This window comes from Anthonomus grandis, chromosome 8 (assembly GCF_022605725.1).
Source record: "Anthonomus grandis grandis chromosome 8, icAntGran1.3, whole genome shotgun sequence".
Lineage (NCBI taxonomy): Eukaryota > Metazoa > Arthropoda > Insecta > Coleoptera > Curculionidae > Anthonomus > Anthonomus grandis.
In genome coordinates this window covers 22,812,968-22,831,934 of record NC_065553.1, presented here as the reverse complement: position 1 = coordinate 22,831,934, position 18,967 = coordinate 22,812,968, and the positions used below count along the sequence as shown (strand labels likewise).

General features: G+C 30.6%; 1 protein-coding gene across 9 annotated transcripts in view; it reads left to right on the top strand.

Annotated features, from left to right (window-relative positions):
- LOC126739372 (caskin-1) overlaps positions 1-18,967 on the top strand; it is a 576,780-nt gene that overhangs the window by 454,897 nt on the left and 102,916 nt on the right. The window contains exon 1 of one of the 9 annotated variants that reach the window (XM_050445025.1): positions 18,605-18,731. The exons of the other annotated variants lie outside the window; for them this stretch is intronic. Coding sequence (XP_050300982.1) covers positions 18,686-18,731 — 46 coding nt within the window. The 5' untranslated portion in view covers positions 18,605-18,685. Of the gene's footprint in view, positions 1-18,604; positions 18,732-18,967 lie in introns of those variants that run through there. 9 annotated transcript variants of the gene reach the window in all.

Below are 18,967 nucleotides of genomic sequence, written 5' to 3'. Positions count from 1 at the left end.
GGCGCTTTTAAATTTTATATCTGACGTTTCGTTTCTGAGAAACCACCATCAACTTTATTTTTTTATATGGCGCGAAAAGAAAGTACACCCTGTATCTGATTCCATTTTTTATTAAAAATTCAATGATGTATCACATGTCAAATTTTTTTTGTTAGTTGAAAGGAAAAATGCAAATTTTCTATTTTTTTAGCATATTTTTTAAGTAAGCTTTGGAGTATGTAAATAAGTGCTTTGACGTATGTAAATACCTGTTACCGAGTCTGTCACATTTTTCTTAATATCTATTTAGAGAGTGATGAAGCTAAATGAAGCATTGATTTGCATTGTACATTGTACTACTTATAAATAAAAAAATGTAACCAGTAATAGACAAATGTTTTATGATTTTTCTAACGATATGCAACAAATAATGAATACATTTTAAAAATACCGAAAAAAGTAAATAAATTAACGCATTTTATAAATTTAATTTAAAACAGTTGTTCAAACAGGTTTCCGTTATTTTCTAGACATAATTATGATCTTCTTACAGTAGCAGTTAAAACATCACGCAATATCTCTGGCGTAATACTTTGAAAAGCGGCCGTCACACATTCTCGTAACTCCTGCTCAGTTCCAAAAGAATGTTAATAGACTCGGTTTTTAATAAATCCCCAAAGGAAGAAGTCCAAAGGGGTTAAGTCCGGGGATCGCGCTGGCCAAGACACTTCACTGGAGGTTCCAATCCACTTTTCAGGAAAACGCTGCGAAAGGTACTGTCGAACTTGCCCAGAATTATGTGCAGGAGCCCCGTCTTGTTGAAACCAACAGCTATTGACTTGTGCCAGAGGTAAATCGTCTAAGCAGTCTTCTAAATCATTTTGCAATAAATTAAGATATCGTTCTGCAGTTAATGAATAATGGTAAATAAATGGACCTAGTATTTTGGTTCCTACAATTCCACACCACATATTAAACCCAAAACGTTGTTGATGTCTAGATATTTTCTTAACACGTGGATTTTGTTGGACCCAGTAATGAATATTGCGGCGGTTAAAGATACCATTATTAGTGACCATACTTTCGTCGGACGATATTATTTTTGATGGAAAATTAAAATCCTCTTTACAGGCACGTGTATACCACTCACAAAAATGCCGACGTCGTTCGAAATCCCTAGGTTTGTTTAAGTCCTTGGCAAATTCTAAATTTGTAGGGGTGATATCTGTTTTTACGTAAAATAAACTGAGCTGTAGATTAGGCCACTCCTACATTTTTTTCAATTTGCCTGGTTGATATCTCGGAGTTTTCAATAACTGCTTGTAAAACATTATTTTTAATTTCTTCAAGAGATTCCTTTTTTCGAGATAAAACAGGCTTTTTAAACGAACCATATTCTTTTAAATTTCGAGCCAACTCTAAGAAAATGGATTTACATGGTTGCTTTCTATCTGGAAATTTATTAAGATACATTGCTATTTACAGTATTTTTGTAGCACAAAATGTAGCACGACAGCATGTCAAGCTTCTCTTGACTATAATGACCACCAGGCATATTTGAAGATAATAACACAATTTTAGCAGTAATAACGACAACAGTAAATAATAATAACAATAATTACTCAACAAACAACACCTCGACAATCATGGTAACAACAGCGGCAATTAATATTTAATAAAAAATATGTGACAGGGTAAAAAGTATTTACGTCAAAGTGTCAAAGCATTTGTTTCCAAAGCATACTTAATAATATGTTTAAAAAAAAAGAAAAATTGTATTTTTCCTTTTAACTAACAAAAAAAATGTGACATGTGATACATCCTAGAATTTGTAATAAAAAATGGAATCAGATGCAGGGTGTACTTTCTTTTCGCGCCATATAAAAAAATAAAGTTGATGGTAGTTTCTCAGAAACGAAACGTCGGATATAAAATTTAAAAACGCCATCACGTACTACTTCAAAAGTGTCAATGAGAAAGTGTCAATAGTTTTTTGATATCTTTTAAAATAAAGCCAGGAAAAAATAAAATCGATATCAGCAAATTTCCGTTTTTTCCAAATATCTCAGCAGGCCATGGAAATTTTTAAAGTTTCTCAACGGCATGTAAATACGCTTCAAAGTGCACAACTTTTTCCTAATTTAACCAAAGCTGTATCTTCAGCAGGTACCGAGATCCCCATGCTTGGGATTCTTATCTTGGACACCCTGTATATTTAAGTCCAAAAATTGTATTGTTTTTAAAATATGTATTTAAAAAAGAATCAAATGGTGTCACAAATAAATATCTTAATTTTTTAAGTTTAAACTTACATATCTCGTAAACGGCTAGCTTAACAAAAAAAATTTTTCGTTAATTATGCAGGCAATTTTCTTATATATATTTTAGCTTAAAACATTTACTTAAAAATTATTGCTGTGTTTGAAATATTTGCATAGTAACTGAACTCTGTCACAAATAAATATTTTAAGTTTAAAGTTTCATATCACGTAAACAGTTAGTATGACATGAAAATTGTGTTAATTTATTATGCAGGAATCTTCTCAGATATATTTTAGCTTATTAAATAAGATCAAACAAAGATATCCGCAAGTCACCTTTGACCATCAAACATAGACTTATGTTGCTTGAAAATCGCGTCTCATAAGTGTGGCGCAATTTTTTTGCTTTTTTTTTTCTTGTACTAATTATGAACTCAATTATGTCAAGGCTGAATACTAATAATATTATTGTTTTTTTCAGGTAAGCATGCATGTCATATTAAGCCTTAATTGGACGTGAAACCGTAAGTAGGGATGTAATTTTAACTTAAACAACGTTATATTTTCCCCAAAATAAACTAGAAAACAAATAGATGTTCCCATATATTAGCAAGTAAAATTGTCTTGTAAATAATCCGAAACTTTCGATAAAACTTTCCGAAAAGAAAAATAGGAGGACGTTAGTTTCGTTTCGACTGTCCCGAAGAGAATTTGGACGTTCGCCAAACTGTACTCGTTATTCATATTGGGATGAAGTCAGCGGAGTTTTCTACTAAACAATTTCAAATTATTTATTTACTTTTGAAGGGAAATGTGTTACAAAGTTCCTTGGAAACTTGGGTAAATTGGAATTTCTATTTGTAGTCTATTATTTCAGTTTCCGAAAGTTTTATTTATTGCCTTTTTGAGAGATTGCTTAATTTAGAGGGAATATGTGGGTCAGGTCCATTTAAGTTATGCCAATGAGATACTAATGTCAGCAGAAGATTTTGTACAATTTTTGAGATAGAAATGCCAATTTTTGCATTTTTTTTTTTGTTTTTTTTTAATAGTTATTGTATAAATTATCTTGAAATGTCACTTCTTTTATATAAGGACTCCAAAATTATTGGGAATTAACTTTATGTGCTTGGAGAAAAAATTTATTCTTCCAGGAAGTTGGGGCCTATAATAAAATAAAAATTAATGTCAACTGCTTGAAGAAATATGAGTAATACCCAAAAAGCATCTTTTAAGTAATCAAAAAATAAATAAATTATTTACGAAAGGCTTTTATTAAGTTGAGACGTTGAGACTTATTTTGGTGTACGATAAATAATTTTGGTAAAGAAAAATTATTTTCCAAAAAACGTAAAAGATGCCTTAACTGCTTGAATAAATAAAAACAGCCTCAATTGCCAAGTAACAACAAACGATTAAATTTAATTTGATTTAAATGCTTTAAAACTGGTAAATAAGGTCAAGGTTTTACTTTGAAATGAGAAAAAATCAGTTTCTAAAAAAACTGCTTTCAAGAAATAAAAAAGGCTCTGTTTGGAGAAACAATTTAACAAAGAAGTGCTTTGCAAAAAAAAAATTAAAGTATTTCAGCTGCTTGGAAAAACGAATATTCAACTCACTAGAAGTAACGAGAGAAGAAAGAAAGAAAACTAGAGGCAATATTTGAAATTTAGCGTTTAGAAGTTTAAAAAATCATACCTACGATTTCTTAGATGATTCGACTAAACCCTTTAGCATTTTCTAAAATTTACAGTTTTGGTTAATATATTATGGTTATCTTCAGGATTACCTTAGAGCTTATGAAACGCTTAAAAACTCAACTTTTTACTTCTTTAAAATCCTTCACTTGAGTGGACGTTTTTACTAATAAAATGTTATTTTCTATTGCCTTTCATCACATAAAAAATTAAATCGAGGGTTGGACTACCAGAAAAAAAACGTGATTTTATATACAGGTTGGGGAACCCATTACGCATAAAGAGGCGTAATATGGTAATGCGCACGCATGCATTTTGTGCGCTCTACTACTCGCCTGCTACGTCGTTGTTTTTTTATTGCGACGATAGTTATGAATCGTCTAACTTTAATGGGGTAACTGCATCACTTCCAATAAAATTATCTGATGCAAGCTTTACATAAATCATTGTTTTACCCACCCAGAATCGTAATCTCAAAATGTTACGCTGTCTGTTGCATAATAAAAATAATGTTGCACTGCGTTATTTTCTGCTGGTTTGGGAAGTGGAAGGGTGCAACTCTACTTAGTTTCCTGCTAGATAGGAACCTAGTCCAAATGAACAGCTTCTTTTATAAAAAAAATTATCGAAGGTGGACATGGCAGAGCACCGATGGAGAAACTCCAGATCAGATTGCAAGAAGCAAATCGTTAGAGATGTTACAGTCCTGAACCAGTTTTCAATGATCCGCTAAGGCTTATTTTGGTGTACAAAAATTAGCTTCTTGAAGATAAATTATTTGCAAAAAAGTATAAAAGATGCCCTAACTGCGTGAATTAATATGGGCAATCTTAATTGTCTGGCAGTGGTAAAAAATGATTAAATTTGATTCGACTTAAAAGTTCTTAAGATTTTAGCATCAACTAGAAGTAAAGTCCTTACTTAAAATGAGAAAAAATCAATTCTAAAGAAATAACTGCTTTTTGGTAAAAAAAAAAAGTTCAACTGCCTGGAAAAATATCAACAGTGGCTTCAACTAGTTCAAGTTATAAAGCAGAAAATTATTAAATTTCATGAAAAGTCAATTTTTTTCATGCTGTTGTGGCTCAAAATTGAAATAGTGTATTTGTTAGGTTAACATTTATTAGGTGAAGTAAAATACATCCTTATACAAAATCTGACTTAGATATTGATAAAAAAAAAAATCAGAAGTGGGAAAACTTTTATAGATTTTTAGAGAACTTGGAAATATCGAAGAAAAAAGGCTTTATTTGAGCTCTAAAAATTACCTTTCTATTAAAATCTTGATGATACCACAAGAACCAAATGCTCTAAAAGCTCTAGAAGGCTAAAGCTCTAAAAGATATAGTAGGAGCTAATTGGTATGTTTGCTTTCTAATAAAAATATGTTAATTGGAGCAGATTTGAGCAAATAATTTATCAAAGTAATCAAATATTAATTATTACATTTTCTTAGAAGAACGGTTTATTTTAAGCAGTTCAGGCGTATTAACTAGACTGCCTGGAAGTGACTAAAAATTATGAAATTTACTTTGATTTAAAGACTCCTAACTGAACTGTCTGGCAAAAAAAACTCTTTACTTTATTTCAAATAAATAGAAAACACTTTTTGGAAGAAAAAACATCTCAAAATGAGCAAAAATCATTAATTTCTATTAATTAATCATTAATTCTTAAGGTGTTCAAGCTCCTTTTGGAGTACCAAAGAACTGCTTGCAAAACAAAAATAAATATGCTTGGAAAACAGATATATTTTTAACTGCCTGGAAGTAAAAAAAGAAGGAAACTAAGTTCATCATTTGAAAACAGCAGTCTTTTTTTTTAATGAAAAACTTCCTCCAGAAATTAAAAAGTAAGTTCACGTGCCTAGAATAATCTGAATACTGACCTCAACAACATCAAAATAATCAAATTTATTGAACGTACTAGTAAAACCATTTTTTGTTTCAGGCAGCTGATGCTTATTTTCAGTATAAATAAAATTAAAATGCATCCAGGAATTAAATTTCAATTAAAAATAACTCAAAAATTACTTAAACTGCGTAGACCTAACCTTAACGCTCTAGCAAAAAAAACAAGCTTTTTAAAAACTCCTCTTTTCTTTGAAAACAGTTTTTTTCAGTCAGAAGAGACTTATTTTGGAGTACAAAAAAAAACTAGTTTCTTAATGAAAACTGACTGATGACGAATATTTATATTTTTGCAAGCAGTTGAGGCTTATTTTGGTGTACGATAAATAAGTTTGTTTAAAATGAGTTATTTTCCAAAAAAAATGCTTGGACAAATATAAGAAGCCTCAATTGTTTGGAACAAAAAAATTAAAGAAACTGATTATATTAGATTCGATTTAAATGCTTTAAAACTGTTAGGTAAAGTTAAGGTTTTACTTGAAATAAGAAAAAATCAGTTTAAAAAAAAACTGCTTTAAGGAAAGAAGAAAGGCTCTGTTAGGAGTAGCTCCTTTGCAAAAAAAAACTAAACTGTTTCAGCTTTTTGGAAAAACAAGAACATTCAACTTCCTGAACGTAAAGAGAGAAGAAAGAAAGAAAAATTTGACTAAGCCCAACTCAACTTAATCCAACCCAACCCTTAGCATTTTCTAAAATTTACAGTTTTGGTAAACATACATATTATGGTTACCTCCAAAATTACCTTAAAAAGGCTTAAAAACTCAACTGTTTCTTCTTTGAAATACTTGAGTGGGCGTTTTTCCCAATAGAATGTTAATTTCTATGGTCTTTGATCACATAAAAAGTAAATCCAAGGTTAGACTAAAAAAACATGATTTTATATACAGGTTGGGGAATCGATCATTAGGCATAGAGGCGTAATACGGCAATGCGCAGGCATTCATTTCGTGTTCTCTGCTACTCGCCTGCTACGTCGTTGTTTTTCAGTAGACTTTGATGGGGTAACTGCATTACTTCCAATAAAATATTGCAAAATAATATGCAGACATTTCTATGTTGCATAATGAAAATAAATTGCACTGCGTTCGTTTCTGGATGGGGAAGTGGAAGGGTGCAACTGTATTTAGTTTACTGCTAGATAGGAGCCTATTGCAAATGAACAGCTTCTTCTACAAAAAAATTATCGAAGATGGACATGGTAGAGGCTCCAAATAAGATTGATTTAATTATCACTAACAAGAAACAAATCTTTAGATATATTACTGTCCTAAAACAATTGTCAGTGATCAGTAGCTTATTTTGTTGTACAAAAATTAGTTTCTTAAAGACAAATTATTCTCAAGAAAATGATGATGAAAAAGATGCCTTAACTTGGACCAATATGGGCAGTGTTAGTATTGCCTGGTAGTGGTAAGAAATTATTAAATTTGACTCGACTTAAAAGCTTTTAAGATTTTAGCATCAACTAGAAGTTAAGGCCTTACTTGAAATGAGGAAAAATCAGTTCTGAAGAAATAACTGCTTCTTGGTAAAAAAACGATAAGTTCAACTGCCTGAAAAAATATTAACAGTGGCCTCAACTACTCAAATTAGCTGAGAATTATTAAATTTTCCAAAAATATTAGAGAATTATGAAATACTCTAAAACTGCCTATGGAAACTGATTGTAGCATCAACTAGAAGTTAAGACAATACTTTTCCGACAAATTCCGACTGCTTGGAAAAACAGAAATATTGAACTGACTGGAAGTAAAGAGAGAAGAAAGAAAGAAAACTAGGAAGTTGAGAATCATTTTAATAAAAATGTTTTAAATGAGAAACTGCTTCCAGAAAATATGAAATTCATATGAATTTCCAGGAAACACGTTAGCATTTCTGAGATTTACAGTTTTGGTAAATGGGGTCATCTCAGGATTGTTAACTTTTAAGGGTCAAGTTGCACAACAAAATTAAACTGGGTCACTAAAACAACACAACATCTCAGGATTACCTTACAGTTTATACAAACCTTAAAATCTCGACTGTATGCCACTTTAAAATACTTTGCTTGAGTGGCCATTTTATCCAACAAAATAATAGTTTATCTAGCCTTTCATATAAAAAAGGTAAATCCAGGGTTGGAGTCTTTTAAAAAAAACGTGTTTTATATAGAGGTTGGGGAATCGATCATTAGGCATAGAAAGTTTTTTATGGGTGTAACTGTATTATTTAATAAAACTTCACAAAATATTATGCGAAAGTTTAGTAATAAAAAGTGTTACATCCAGAAGCAATAATTTCTTCAACTAATTTTTTTGGCATTACATCAAGAATGAAACGATAACATTTGCTAGATTTTTTATAGGCAAGTAATAAGAAAAAAATTAATATTATATTTCGCGACCCTGCAGCTGAATACACTCCTATATACGTTTAGGCACCGATAAAATGAGATGATCGATGTCTGGTTGTGGCGCCTTATTCCAAGCAACTTGAACTTCGTGGATTAGCTGTGCCAGATTCTGTGGCGAATGGTACAAAGTGCTTAGTCTCCTTCCCATCATATTCCACACATGTTCGATGGGATTTAGATCCTGTGATCGGGGTGGCAATAGCAAAACAGTAACGCCTGCTTCTAGGAGAAAGTCCGTAGTATGACGAGTAATATGGAGACATGCTTTGTCATGCTGAAAAAGGACTTACGAATGATCCTCCAGAGAAGGCAGTAAAGCGCCTTGTAGGACATCGTCAATATAATGCGCGGCAATGATATTGCATCAAACCAGGAGAAGGTGATGGGCTGAAACCCTTACTTCAATGCCTCTCAACAGCGAGTCCAATGTCACGCTTTTCTACACGGTGAAGTCTTACCCTTCTACGGCCATCGTGCATACAAAGGCAGAATCGCGATTCGTCCATGAAAATTACATTATTGGTAGCTAATAATTCTTTCCCTGTCAAAATCGCTAACATGGTCATAATTTTGATGTCGTCAAACTCGAGGCATTTTGTGATGCTTAACACTAGTAAACGGATGAGAAAAGCTAAAAATATCTGTACTAATCAGCTCTCAGAAAATGCTTTCATCACAAAAACTAGGAGATAAAATTGTAAGAATGGTAAACAAAATTAATATGTCATTTTATAGTCGAATAAATTATTCCTCCGGGGTGACTTTGTTCTTGTTCTTATTCTAGTAAGAATATTTTTGCATTATTTAAAATTTATCCAGAAAGTATGGTTTTGATTGTAAGTATTCCCAATGCCTTTTCGTACGTGTTTTCTTATATTTGCTAAATGCTTTATTCTTTCGTTTAATCATTGCTTTTATATTATCTGTCAACCAGAGTGGTTTAGGTTTTTTGAAAGTTACCTTGTTAAGCGGCGCTAGCACATCAAAAATATTAAGTATAGTTTTATCAAAATATTGAATTTTTAAATTTATATCATTCACGTAAACAATATTATCGAATTGTGAAATTTCCAAAAAGTATTTAAGTAGGTCTTCATTAATACGCCTAAGATTCCTGAATTTACAGTTTTACTGTCAGATCTATTACTTTTTAAAAATAAGTACATCTTATAAGGTAATAATAAGTTTACATCTAATAAGGTAATAGAGGTGGCAGCTACTCGAGTAGGGTTATTAATAAATTTAGTCCAAAAATATATTTGTTTTAATTTGTATTTAATCAAAAGTCATTTCAGCTTTATAACTCACTAAACTCACTACAAATTTGCTCATATTATCTATTCAAACCATACCGACTAAAACTTCCATCTTAACTTCCCATTTCCCTACTGCTTAATCTCACTTGAAAGTTAAACCAAACGTTTCCAAATGCTTTACAACTTCCGGAGAGCAACTTGCAAAGCAAAGTTTCCGTTGCAACTTTACCCAATGAAATCATCAACCGCTACAACGACGTTTACGTATGTAAATTTTCGTTGAAATTATGATAACAATAAACCCAAAAAAAGTATTGAATAATATACATATATTTGAAATATAATATCACACAAGGGAGTTTCGTGTTCCAAAATTTTGTTGTTACAGTTTATGGTTCGAAAGTTCGTTTCGTGAGCCAGTTTGGAACCTTTTTATGGCCGCGCCCCAGTTTCACGATGCGTGTCAAAAATTACTTTTTTTTACGTCTTCCTGATATTAAAAATACGCTTTTTATCATATAAAGTTCGTTTTTAAGTAAGTAGCAACAATAACAAAAAAAATGCTCTGATAAACTTTCGCGTTCGCTGATAAAGTAATTACGGCCGTTATACGATCGAAACATCCGAAAAAGCGTAAAAATTACCATTAAATAAAAAGTTTAATTGCGAATTTCCATACGACGGTTATTCGCGACCATTACAAGGCATTTAATAAGATAAATATTGTTTTTGCCTTCGTTGTACATTTTACCGTTTTACGTTGCCGGATACTTTGGTATTCTCTGTATATATACACGTTCCGAGCATGTTCCCACGGTTATCTACTTGTAAATATTATTTAGAGTTTATGTATAAGTTAGAATATATATTTTTTAGCTAGTCCAACCCTAGATTAAAAAGGCCATAGAAGTTAATATTCTTTGGTCAAAATTGCATTTCAAAGAAGCAACCAGTCGAGTTTTTAGGATTCTTATCAACTGTAGTCCTGAAAATTATTTTCTGTAACTTACTTTGAGTAGTTCAGTGGTATTATTACAGCCAAATTTCAATCAATTTTACTTTACTCACTGGTGATTAAAAATTCACATTTCCAGATGACCAAATAAGGTCGTGATTTTTAAAATTAAAATAAAAATCTTAAGCAGATTGTGAAAGCCGCTACAAGAATCGCAAATACATCATCTACGCTTATTGATCATATCTATACAAATGAGTTTAAAGCCATTGAAGTATAGAGGAATTGTCCTGTAGAAACTGATCACGAAATGAATGGATTGCATTATTTTTTTTAGGGATAAGAAATTATATACTTTGAAGAGAGCTATAAATCGAGGGACTATTAATCGAATGAGTAAGGAACTGTTGGGTACGAATTGTAAGGCAGATGTAAATATTGTTTATAGCTTTAGATAAGTGTGCGCCTTAAAAAATGGATCAATACAGCAGGTCAAGAGATTTAACGAGAAAGAAACTTGGCCTATTGAACATTCTGTTTTATTAAAACCGATTTTGATTAGAAAAGATATCAAAAACTCAGAAAGAAAATAACTTTAGTATTGTGTGCCTAAAAAACTAAATATTAATCAATGTTTAAGGTGATAGTCGCAACATGTGGACGACATTAAAAGATCTAAAAGTCTAAATAAAAAAAACGTTGAAAACAGTTTCTATAGAAAGAAGGGGAAATAAAAACAAGCATACTATCCCACCCTTATCTGCATTCCCTTGGACAGGGTGAAATACACTCCTAAAATCTTAAATAGAAATGAAGGTCGAGTGGTCATCATTTTAAATCTCAAAAAAATTATCTTTTTCATCAAAAATAATTTATTTCTCTCTTCTAGGGTATTTTTTTAAAAAAATTGTTGAGCATTATCAGTAATTACAAAAAAAATCTCTTATCCATCCCTGTATTCAACAAAATTCTCGATATATTGTGAAATTCTAAGAATATCAATATACATAATATTAGAATATCAATATATAAACCTGTATATATTCTGAAAAAGCCAAAATGAGTTTCTAGTTGAATTATTTAAAAAATTTCCCTAAAAATTTTCAAGTAAATAACTTCTTCAGTTTACATTTACCCAAAAATCCATTTTTTTCTCGACACTCTATATATACTTAAAAGAAAGCGCCGTAAAAGGTGTCTTGTCGAATCGTCAAAAAAATTTTATTTAACACTTTTGTATTTATTGGGCTTTTTTTGTTACATCCTTAGAAAAGTTTCAACTTTGTCCACATTTCCTTATTTTTTCGAAAGCTTGCATAAAATTTAAAAAAAAACAATTTTGAGCATTTTGCGAGATTTTTTAAAATAAAATCATCGTCTCACATAATATTTTTTTGTCGACACCCTCTATATAATTTGTAAATCGCTGAAATAGGTAGTCAGTCAAATGCTATGAGGAATATGTATGCAAATTATTTAAGTTTTCTCAATTATCTCCAAAAACCATTTCTTCAAGTAATATTTTTTGACTAATGCTAATCAAATGTTATTTTTTGTAGTTTTTGAGTTATTTTTTTCCAAAGATATACAGCGTGTCCCTTCCTCCATTGTGGCTGTATTTTTGAAGCAAAAAAAATATTTTTTTTGGATACAGGAGGTGAAAAAAGCTACATTTTTAAATTATTTTGACATTTACAGGGTGTTTACAAAAGGCGTGCTAAAATAATTTTTTTTTAATGGAATATCCTATATAATATTTAATTTTCAAATTCTTCGTCAAAATTTAAGCAATTTGATGTGTTACATGTTATATTTTAATAAAGTAGTTTAAATTAGGGACTAGTTGGGAATCGACTTTTTTTTAACTTTAAGAGGCTACACCCAGAAAACGCTTTCATAATATGACTGGGATACACATCGATTTAATGGGGTACTGTATTTGCAATACCTCAATGACATTTAGGATTAAATAAATGAATATCTTACTTTTATTTGTGCATATCTTCTTAAAATTAGTTCAAACATAAGAATCATTAAAGTAAACTGTGATTCTATTTAAAGATTATCAAAATGTAATTAAACTAATATATGGAATGATTGAATTGCGTTGGTTGATTCATTAACAATAGGTATAATCTTTACCGAATATTAGGTGTAAACTACATTAATATGAACTATTTTAAAAATAGATCTTTTTTTGTGACAAAAATTATTATTATTTATCTTAGAGTCGTATTTAATAACCTTAGCCCATAGTTGATTTAATTTCATATACAGTGGTGGCCAAAAGTATGGAAACTTTTTTAATTTGTATTTTTTTTAAGAAACCAGGAACTATAATAAAGTTTCTCATATTGTGATAAAGTTTATATAATATATAACTAAACATATTAATTAAACGTATTATAAAAAGAAAATGAAATAAAATTAATATTTTCTTGGCCAAAAGTTTGGAAACTGAAGAAAGTTATTTATATAAATTACATCTAAATCAAAATCTGCTAATATTTTGTGGCATATCCCTCCAAATTTATTACTTCTCTACATCTTCGTGGCATAGAATCGACAAGTCTTGCACAGTCTTCACTGGAAATGGCAGCCCACTCAGTTTGCAGTATTTCCCACATTTGAGCCTTGTTTGAAATCGAATGGTTTCGAATCTTCCTGTCCAAATGATCCCATAAATTCTCTATGGGATTCAGATCTGGGGACTGTGAAGGTCAATCCATTAAAGCAATGCTCTGTTCATTTAACCAGTTTTTCACAAATTGGGACTTGTGTTTAGGGTCGTTGTCTTGCTGAAACAAACATCTCAAGGGCATTTCCTCCTCAGCATAAGGCAACATGTTGTTCTCCAATATGTCTTTGTATAGAAAACGGTCCATTATTCCATCAATTTTAACCAGGGGGCCAACACCTGATCGGGAGAAACAACCCCACACCATTACGCTTCCACCACCATGTTTTACCGTAGGCATTTGGTATTTGTGGCTATACCTTGTAAAGTCCAGTGCAACGATATATTAGAATGGTCACCCGTCAAAACACTAGCATTCCACCTGCCAAACAATGTCATCCACCTTCTATTTACATTGTTTGAGAAGTAAAATGCTGGTGTTTTGACAGGTGACCATTCTAATATATCGTTGCACTGGACTTTACCTTTTGGTCGCCGGACATAACGTCTCCCGTCACACCCAAATAATTGAAACTTACTTTCGTCACTAAACAATACAGTATTCCAATTTTGGTGAGACCAGGTAAGATGATCTCTAAAGGATCTATTTTTCTTTGATCTTAGTGGTTTCTTTACAGCAACTCTTCCAAACAGCCCCATCTCATTTAGCCTGCTTCTCACCGTGCGAGCAGACACAGAAATCCCCATTTCACTCATTTCTCCAGAAATATCTATAGAAGTTTTCTTTGGGTCGTTCATCGATATTCTTTTCATTACCTTCATAGCCCTTTTGGACAACTTTCTTGGTCTTTCTTGCTTGTGGGCCACCGAAACATTTCCTCTCTCTTCAAATTTTTTAATTATTTTTGAAACAGTGCCTTTTAAAATGTTTAAATTTTTACTTATTTCAATTTGTTTATAACCCTTCTGGGATAGTTCAACTATTTTACTTTTTAAATCACTAGATAAGTATTTACTCTTCTTCACTCAAACAAAATCGTACCGTTAACTCCTCTTTCATCAAAACTAATAAACAACATTCTTTTGCTTTGCCTCAATTGGAATTTCTTTATTTGCTGATAAGCTGTTTATTTATATTTTTGAGAGTCTTCGCATTGCGATATTTTCCGCATTTTTTGAAAAAGTTTAAAGTTTCCATACTTTTGGCCACCACTGTAGTATTCATTTTCGTAAAGTACAATAATTGTTAAGATACAAGTGTTTTATTGACTGAATAATAATTTGAAGTCTATTTAAATGGTATTTGGACCTGTGTTTTCGAATTAATTCAAATATCGTCGTATGGAAACCAGATAAAAAATCGCATAAAAATTTGCGATCCAGATATTTACTTTCTGAAATACGGATCGTTAATTTTATTCGATATTGACTCAGTTCCATAGGAACGAAGTTTGAAAGGAGTCGAAAGTCCAAGCTAGAGGCGGATAGGACAGGATTTTTTTTAAACAACATAAAATATATTAGGTTATCTTTTTTATTTATAACGTTCGTATAATAGGTTTTAAACATAACTAGCAACTAAAAAATATTTCTGTAGGTGGGTCGTACAATAAAATACATAACAACAAAATAATTTTTCTGAATATAAAAAGAACAAAAAGTAAAAGTAGGTACTTACAAATTCGAATTTTCCATTTACTTTGTTATCTCATTGGCAGTAAACTCAAAGAACATTTTCACAGCAATGTTATTTCACCGTACGAAACTTTTATTTAACCTAACTTAAGAAAGATTTCATTGCAATAAAGATAATTTTTTCATGGAAATTGTCTTGGTATAAACAAACATTGATAATTTAAAATGTATTGATTTTTAAAAGGACCCTTTCTATTCCCCATTTAAAATCCTTTAATTAAAAAAAACTATAAATATCGGGTCAAAGATGGCATATTTATGACATATTTTTTCAGGAAACTTGTGAATTGTTGAATGAACTTATTCCAAGTCAAGAAAACGTTGACTGGGAATAAATTCGTTCAAACACTATTAAATTTATCAAAATTTTCATAGAGAAGTTTTTTTTTTCAATTAAAAACTGTTGAATTTAAAATAAATTTCATCAAAGTCTGGCCAAAATTAGCTTAATTGTGGTCATTTTTTATGAAAATTTGCGAACTTAGACTTGGAACAAACAAACGTTGTTCATTCAAAAACTACTAATTTTATCAACATTTTCATAGGGATTTTTTTGTTCCTAATTAAAAACTTCTCGATTTAAATCAAACTTCATAAAAATCGGGTCAAAATTGGCATATTTATGGCCATTTTTTTTGGTATATTAGCCAACCTTAGAGTTAGAACAAATTCATTCAAAAACTATCCATTTTATTAATATTGTTATTCAAAAAACAATAAATTTTATCAAAATTTTCATAGAAACCTTTTTTTGTTCTTCATTAAAAACCCTTTCATTTAAACCAAATTTTATTAAAATCGACCCCAAATTGGCACATTAATGGCCATTGTTTAGGAAAATTGGTCAACTTCGAGTTTGAACAAATTTATTTAAAAACTATTAATTTTATTAAAATGTTCATAGGGTCTTTTTTGTTTCCAATGAAAAACCGCTCAATTAAAACAAATTTTACCAAAATCCGACTAAAATTGGCGTGCTTGTGGCCACTTTTTCTGGAAAATTAGCCAACCTTGACTCGGAACAAATTTATTCAAAAACTATTCATTTTATTAATATTTTCATTTAAAAACCATTAGTTTTATCAAATTTTTTTTTTGTTTTTCTTTAAAAACCCTTTCATTTAAATCAAATTTTATTGAAATCGACCCCAAATTTTCACATTTATGGCCATTGTTTAGGAAAATTGGTAAGGTCAGTTTGAACAAATATATTGAAAAACTATTTATTTTAATAAAATGTTCATAGGGACAAAAAAACAAAATATTTTTTCTGAATATAAAAGGAACAAAAAGTAAAAATAAGTAGGCACATACAAATTTGAGTTACCCATTACTTTGTTATGTATAGTATAAGTATTTATAGATTTTCCTTACTTTGACTCTACTATAGAATCATTTGCGTAATACCAAGATATGATATAGATATTTTGATATGGTCTGAATAGAATATTTGTAATAGCTTCAATTTTTTCTCCTTAATTATCTCAAACATAATTAATTAAATAAAATTTAACTTTTATTGGATGAATAAAAAAGCAAACAATTAAAGCCTTATTATTTATTATATTAGAGTATTTTTTCTGTATATAGATTTATAACTATTCGTTATAGGATAAATCGATTTTCACATCCTATCTTTTTAAGATCTATCTCATGACATACATGTTTAGCTAGGTTAAACCATAAAATTTTGTTGACATTTGTTGACAAAAGTGACATTTTTTCTTTTATAAAACACATCTTGAAAAGTTAGAATAGGAATGTAAACATCATTTTATTCTATGACAAGTAGTTATGGCTCTATCGCCTTTTAAAGTTGGAACAAAAAACAAATTTCAACTGTCTCTAATTAAAAAAAACTACTTGCATAAAATATGACATGCATGACATCAAATTTCTTAGAATTTTACAAGGGCTCAAAAACTCAAATAATATATAAAGCCTTCCATTTAAGAAAATATAAATTTATACCACGCCAAACCTTTTGTGTACCCTGTATAGGTAAAAACAATTTTAAAATGTAGCTTTCTTCATCCCCATACAGAAAAAAAGAATTTTTTTTTTTGCTTCAAAAATATAGCCACAATGGAGGAAGGGAGTACTAAATGGACACGCTATATAATAATAATTATTATTAGTATATTATTAGAAAGTACTTTATTTATTATACAGAAAATAGTACTCAACAATACAAAGCTCAACAGAAAAATAGGGTGATGTATCTACCTGAAGCTGTTCATGGAATCACCAATTTAATGGTAATGACTTGTGTTTAACACTATATACCTACATATTTTTTAATTTTTACCCCCTGTAGTAGAGGATGCTGTCAAACAATTATCTATATTATCTTTCGTGACCATTACTTCTTTACTGTTAATGCCTTCATTGCTACAACCTGTCAAAGAATCAAAGTTAGAACCGATCACTACATTTTCTTTTTCACTGCAGTAACAATCGTCACAACTTTTTAATCCTTCTTGCTTTATGATTATTTTATGAATTGTCCATGGAGCTTAAAAGACTATTTTCTATACTTAAGTCAAAATTTTAGGTACTCTGGCAAATTAGTTTGTTGTAACTGGTAACGTTCTCTTATAATAAGCCATCCGAATTATAATCAAACTTACCAACACCATAACTAAACCTCAAGCATGCATTTTAAATTTTCTGCAAAGACAAATGAATCATGCTGAGTTAAACAAGGCATATATAAACAATATTACATTAATTCAAATGGGATAATACTAATGGTTTACACAAACTGAATCTAGTTGGTGTATCAAATGCTTCTCTAGGCCTATACAATAATCTAAGTTCTCCAAAACTCCTGATAACACTCAAGTTCTTGCAACTGTCTAACTGTGCAACATGCCATTTAAAATCAATGCAAAACGCTGATGGTTCAAAACAGTTTTCTTAGATTTACCAAATAACATTAAGTTTTGTTTTCTTTGAAGACAAGTCTATGAGCTATGAAAACATTATGGATGATGTGCAAACCAGTGTTCATGTCCCTACATGTCAAAGTCAATATAATATTGAAAAGTTAGTAGGGGAAGTCTTTTCTCCACAAATAAAATGCTAATCCTCTAATTTCAAGAGTGATGCATTTCGGCAAGTGTTCTTCCCATCATCGGACTTGAGTTACTTAACACATACACAAATTCTTGTATTGTGTACGTGTTAAGTAAAATTGTGTATATGTCATAGATCTTAGTAGGATTCAAACAGTAATAAACTTGCATGTCATTCGCATATTTATGGCTATTGCAGAAATTGAGAGAAAAGTCTGCTGTATACATACAAAACGAAAAAGGACGTACCTACACTGTCCTGATGGAGGACACCTTGATTAAGTATTTCAACTTCAAAACTTAAGCCTTTGCATACAAAGTTTGTTTTCTATTATTAAGGTAACTTGAAATAATCGTAGAGCGGCATCCCCAAGACCATAATATATAAATTTAGTTAATAACAGTTGATATTCTATGGTATCGAAAATCCAAAAAGTATCTAATAAAATCCAAAAGAATAGGGTTAGTAAAGGTCTGGTAGCGCTGTGTTTCTCACGAAAATCAGATTGACATGCGGTTAATATTCTAACCCCATTCATATATCAACATTTTAATTCTAATCTCAAAAAAGGAAGTGAGTGACATACATACAATTTTTATATACAAATTTTTTTGAGACCTTGATGATTTTTTATAAAATTTCCTCATCCATCCCTGTATTCAACAAAATTCGCTTATGTAGCAGCAAATTTCCCACGAACACGATACGTTTAACTTTTACGCTCAGAGTAGCATTTTTTACATTCACGTAACACATACAAAACAGTTTTGTCGTTTAAATAAAAACCCTAATGGTCGAATGTACATATATAAAGTGTTTAAAAGATGTGGGGGTGTTTTTACTACAACAAACGCGAAGATTATTGTTCCAGTAAGTAATTTATCATTTTCACGTGCAGGTATCAAAGTTACGACCATCTGTTGCCTATTGGGTAACGTCGAATCGCGGAAAAAATCACTCCGGTTGCTTATTTACGTTCGTATTCAAGGTACCGAGTAGGTGAACCGAGCCATTGCTTCAAGCCCACCTTACGCCCGTCGATAGTAAAAGAATTTTTTTATTTCTCGTTTTAATATTACCTCATTTTGTTTTCATTCATAATTTTA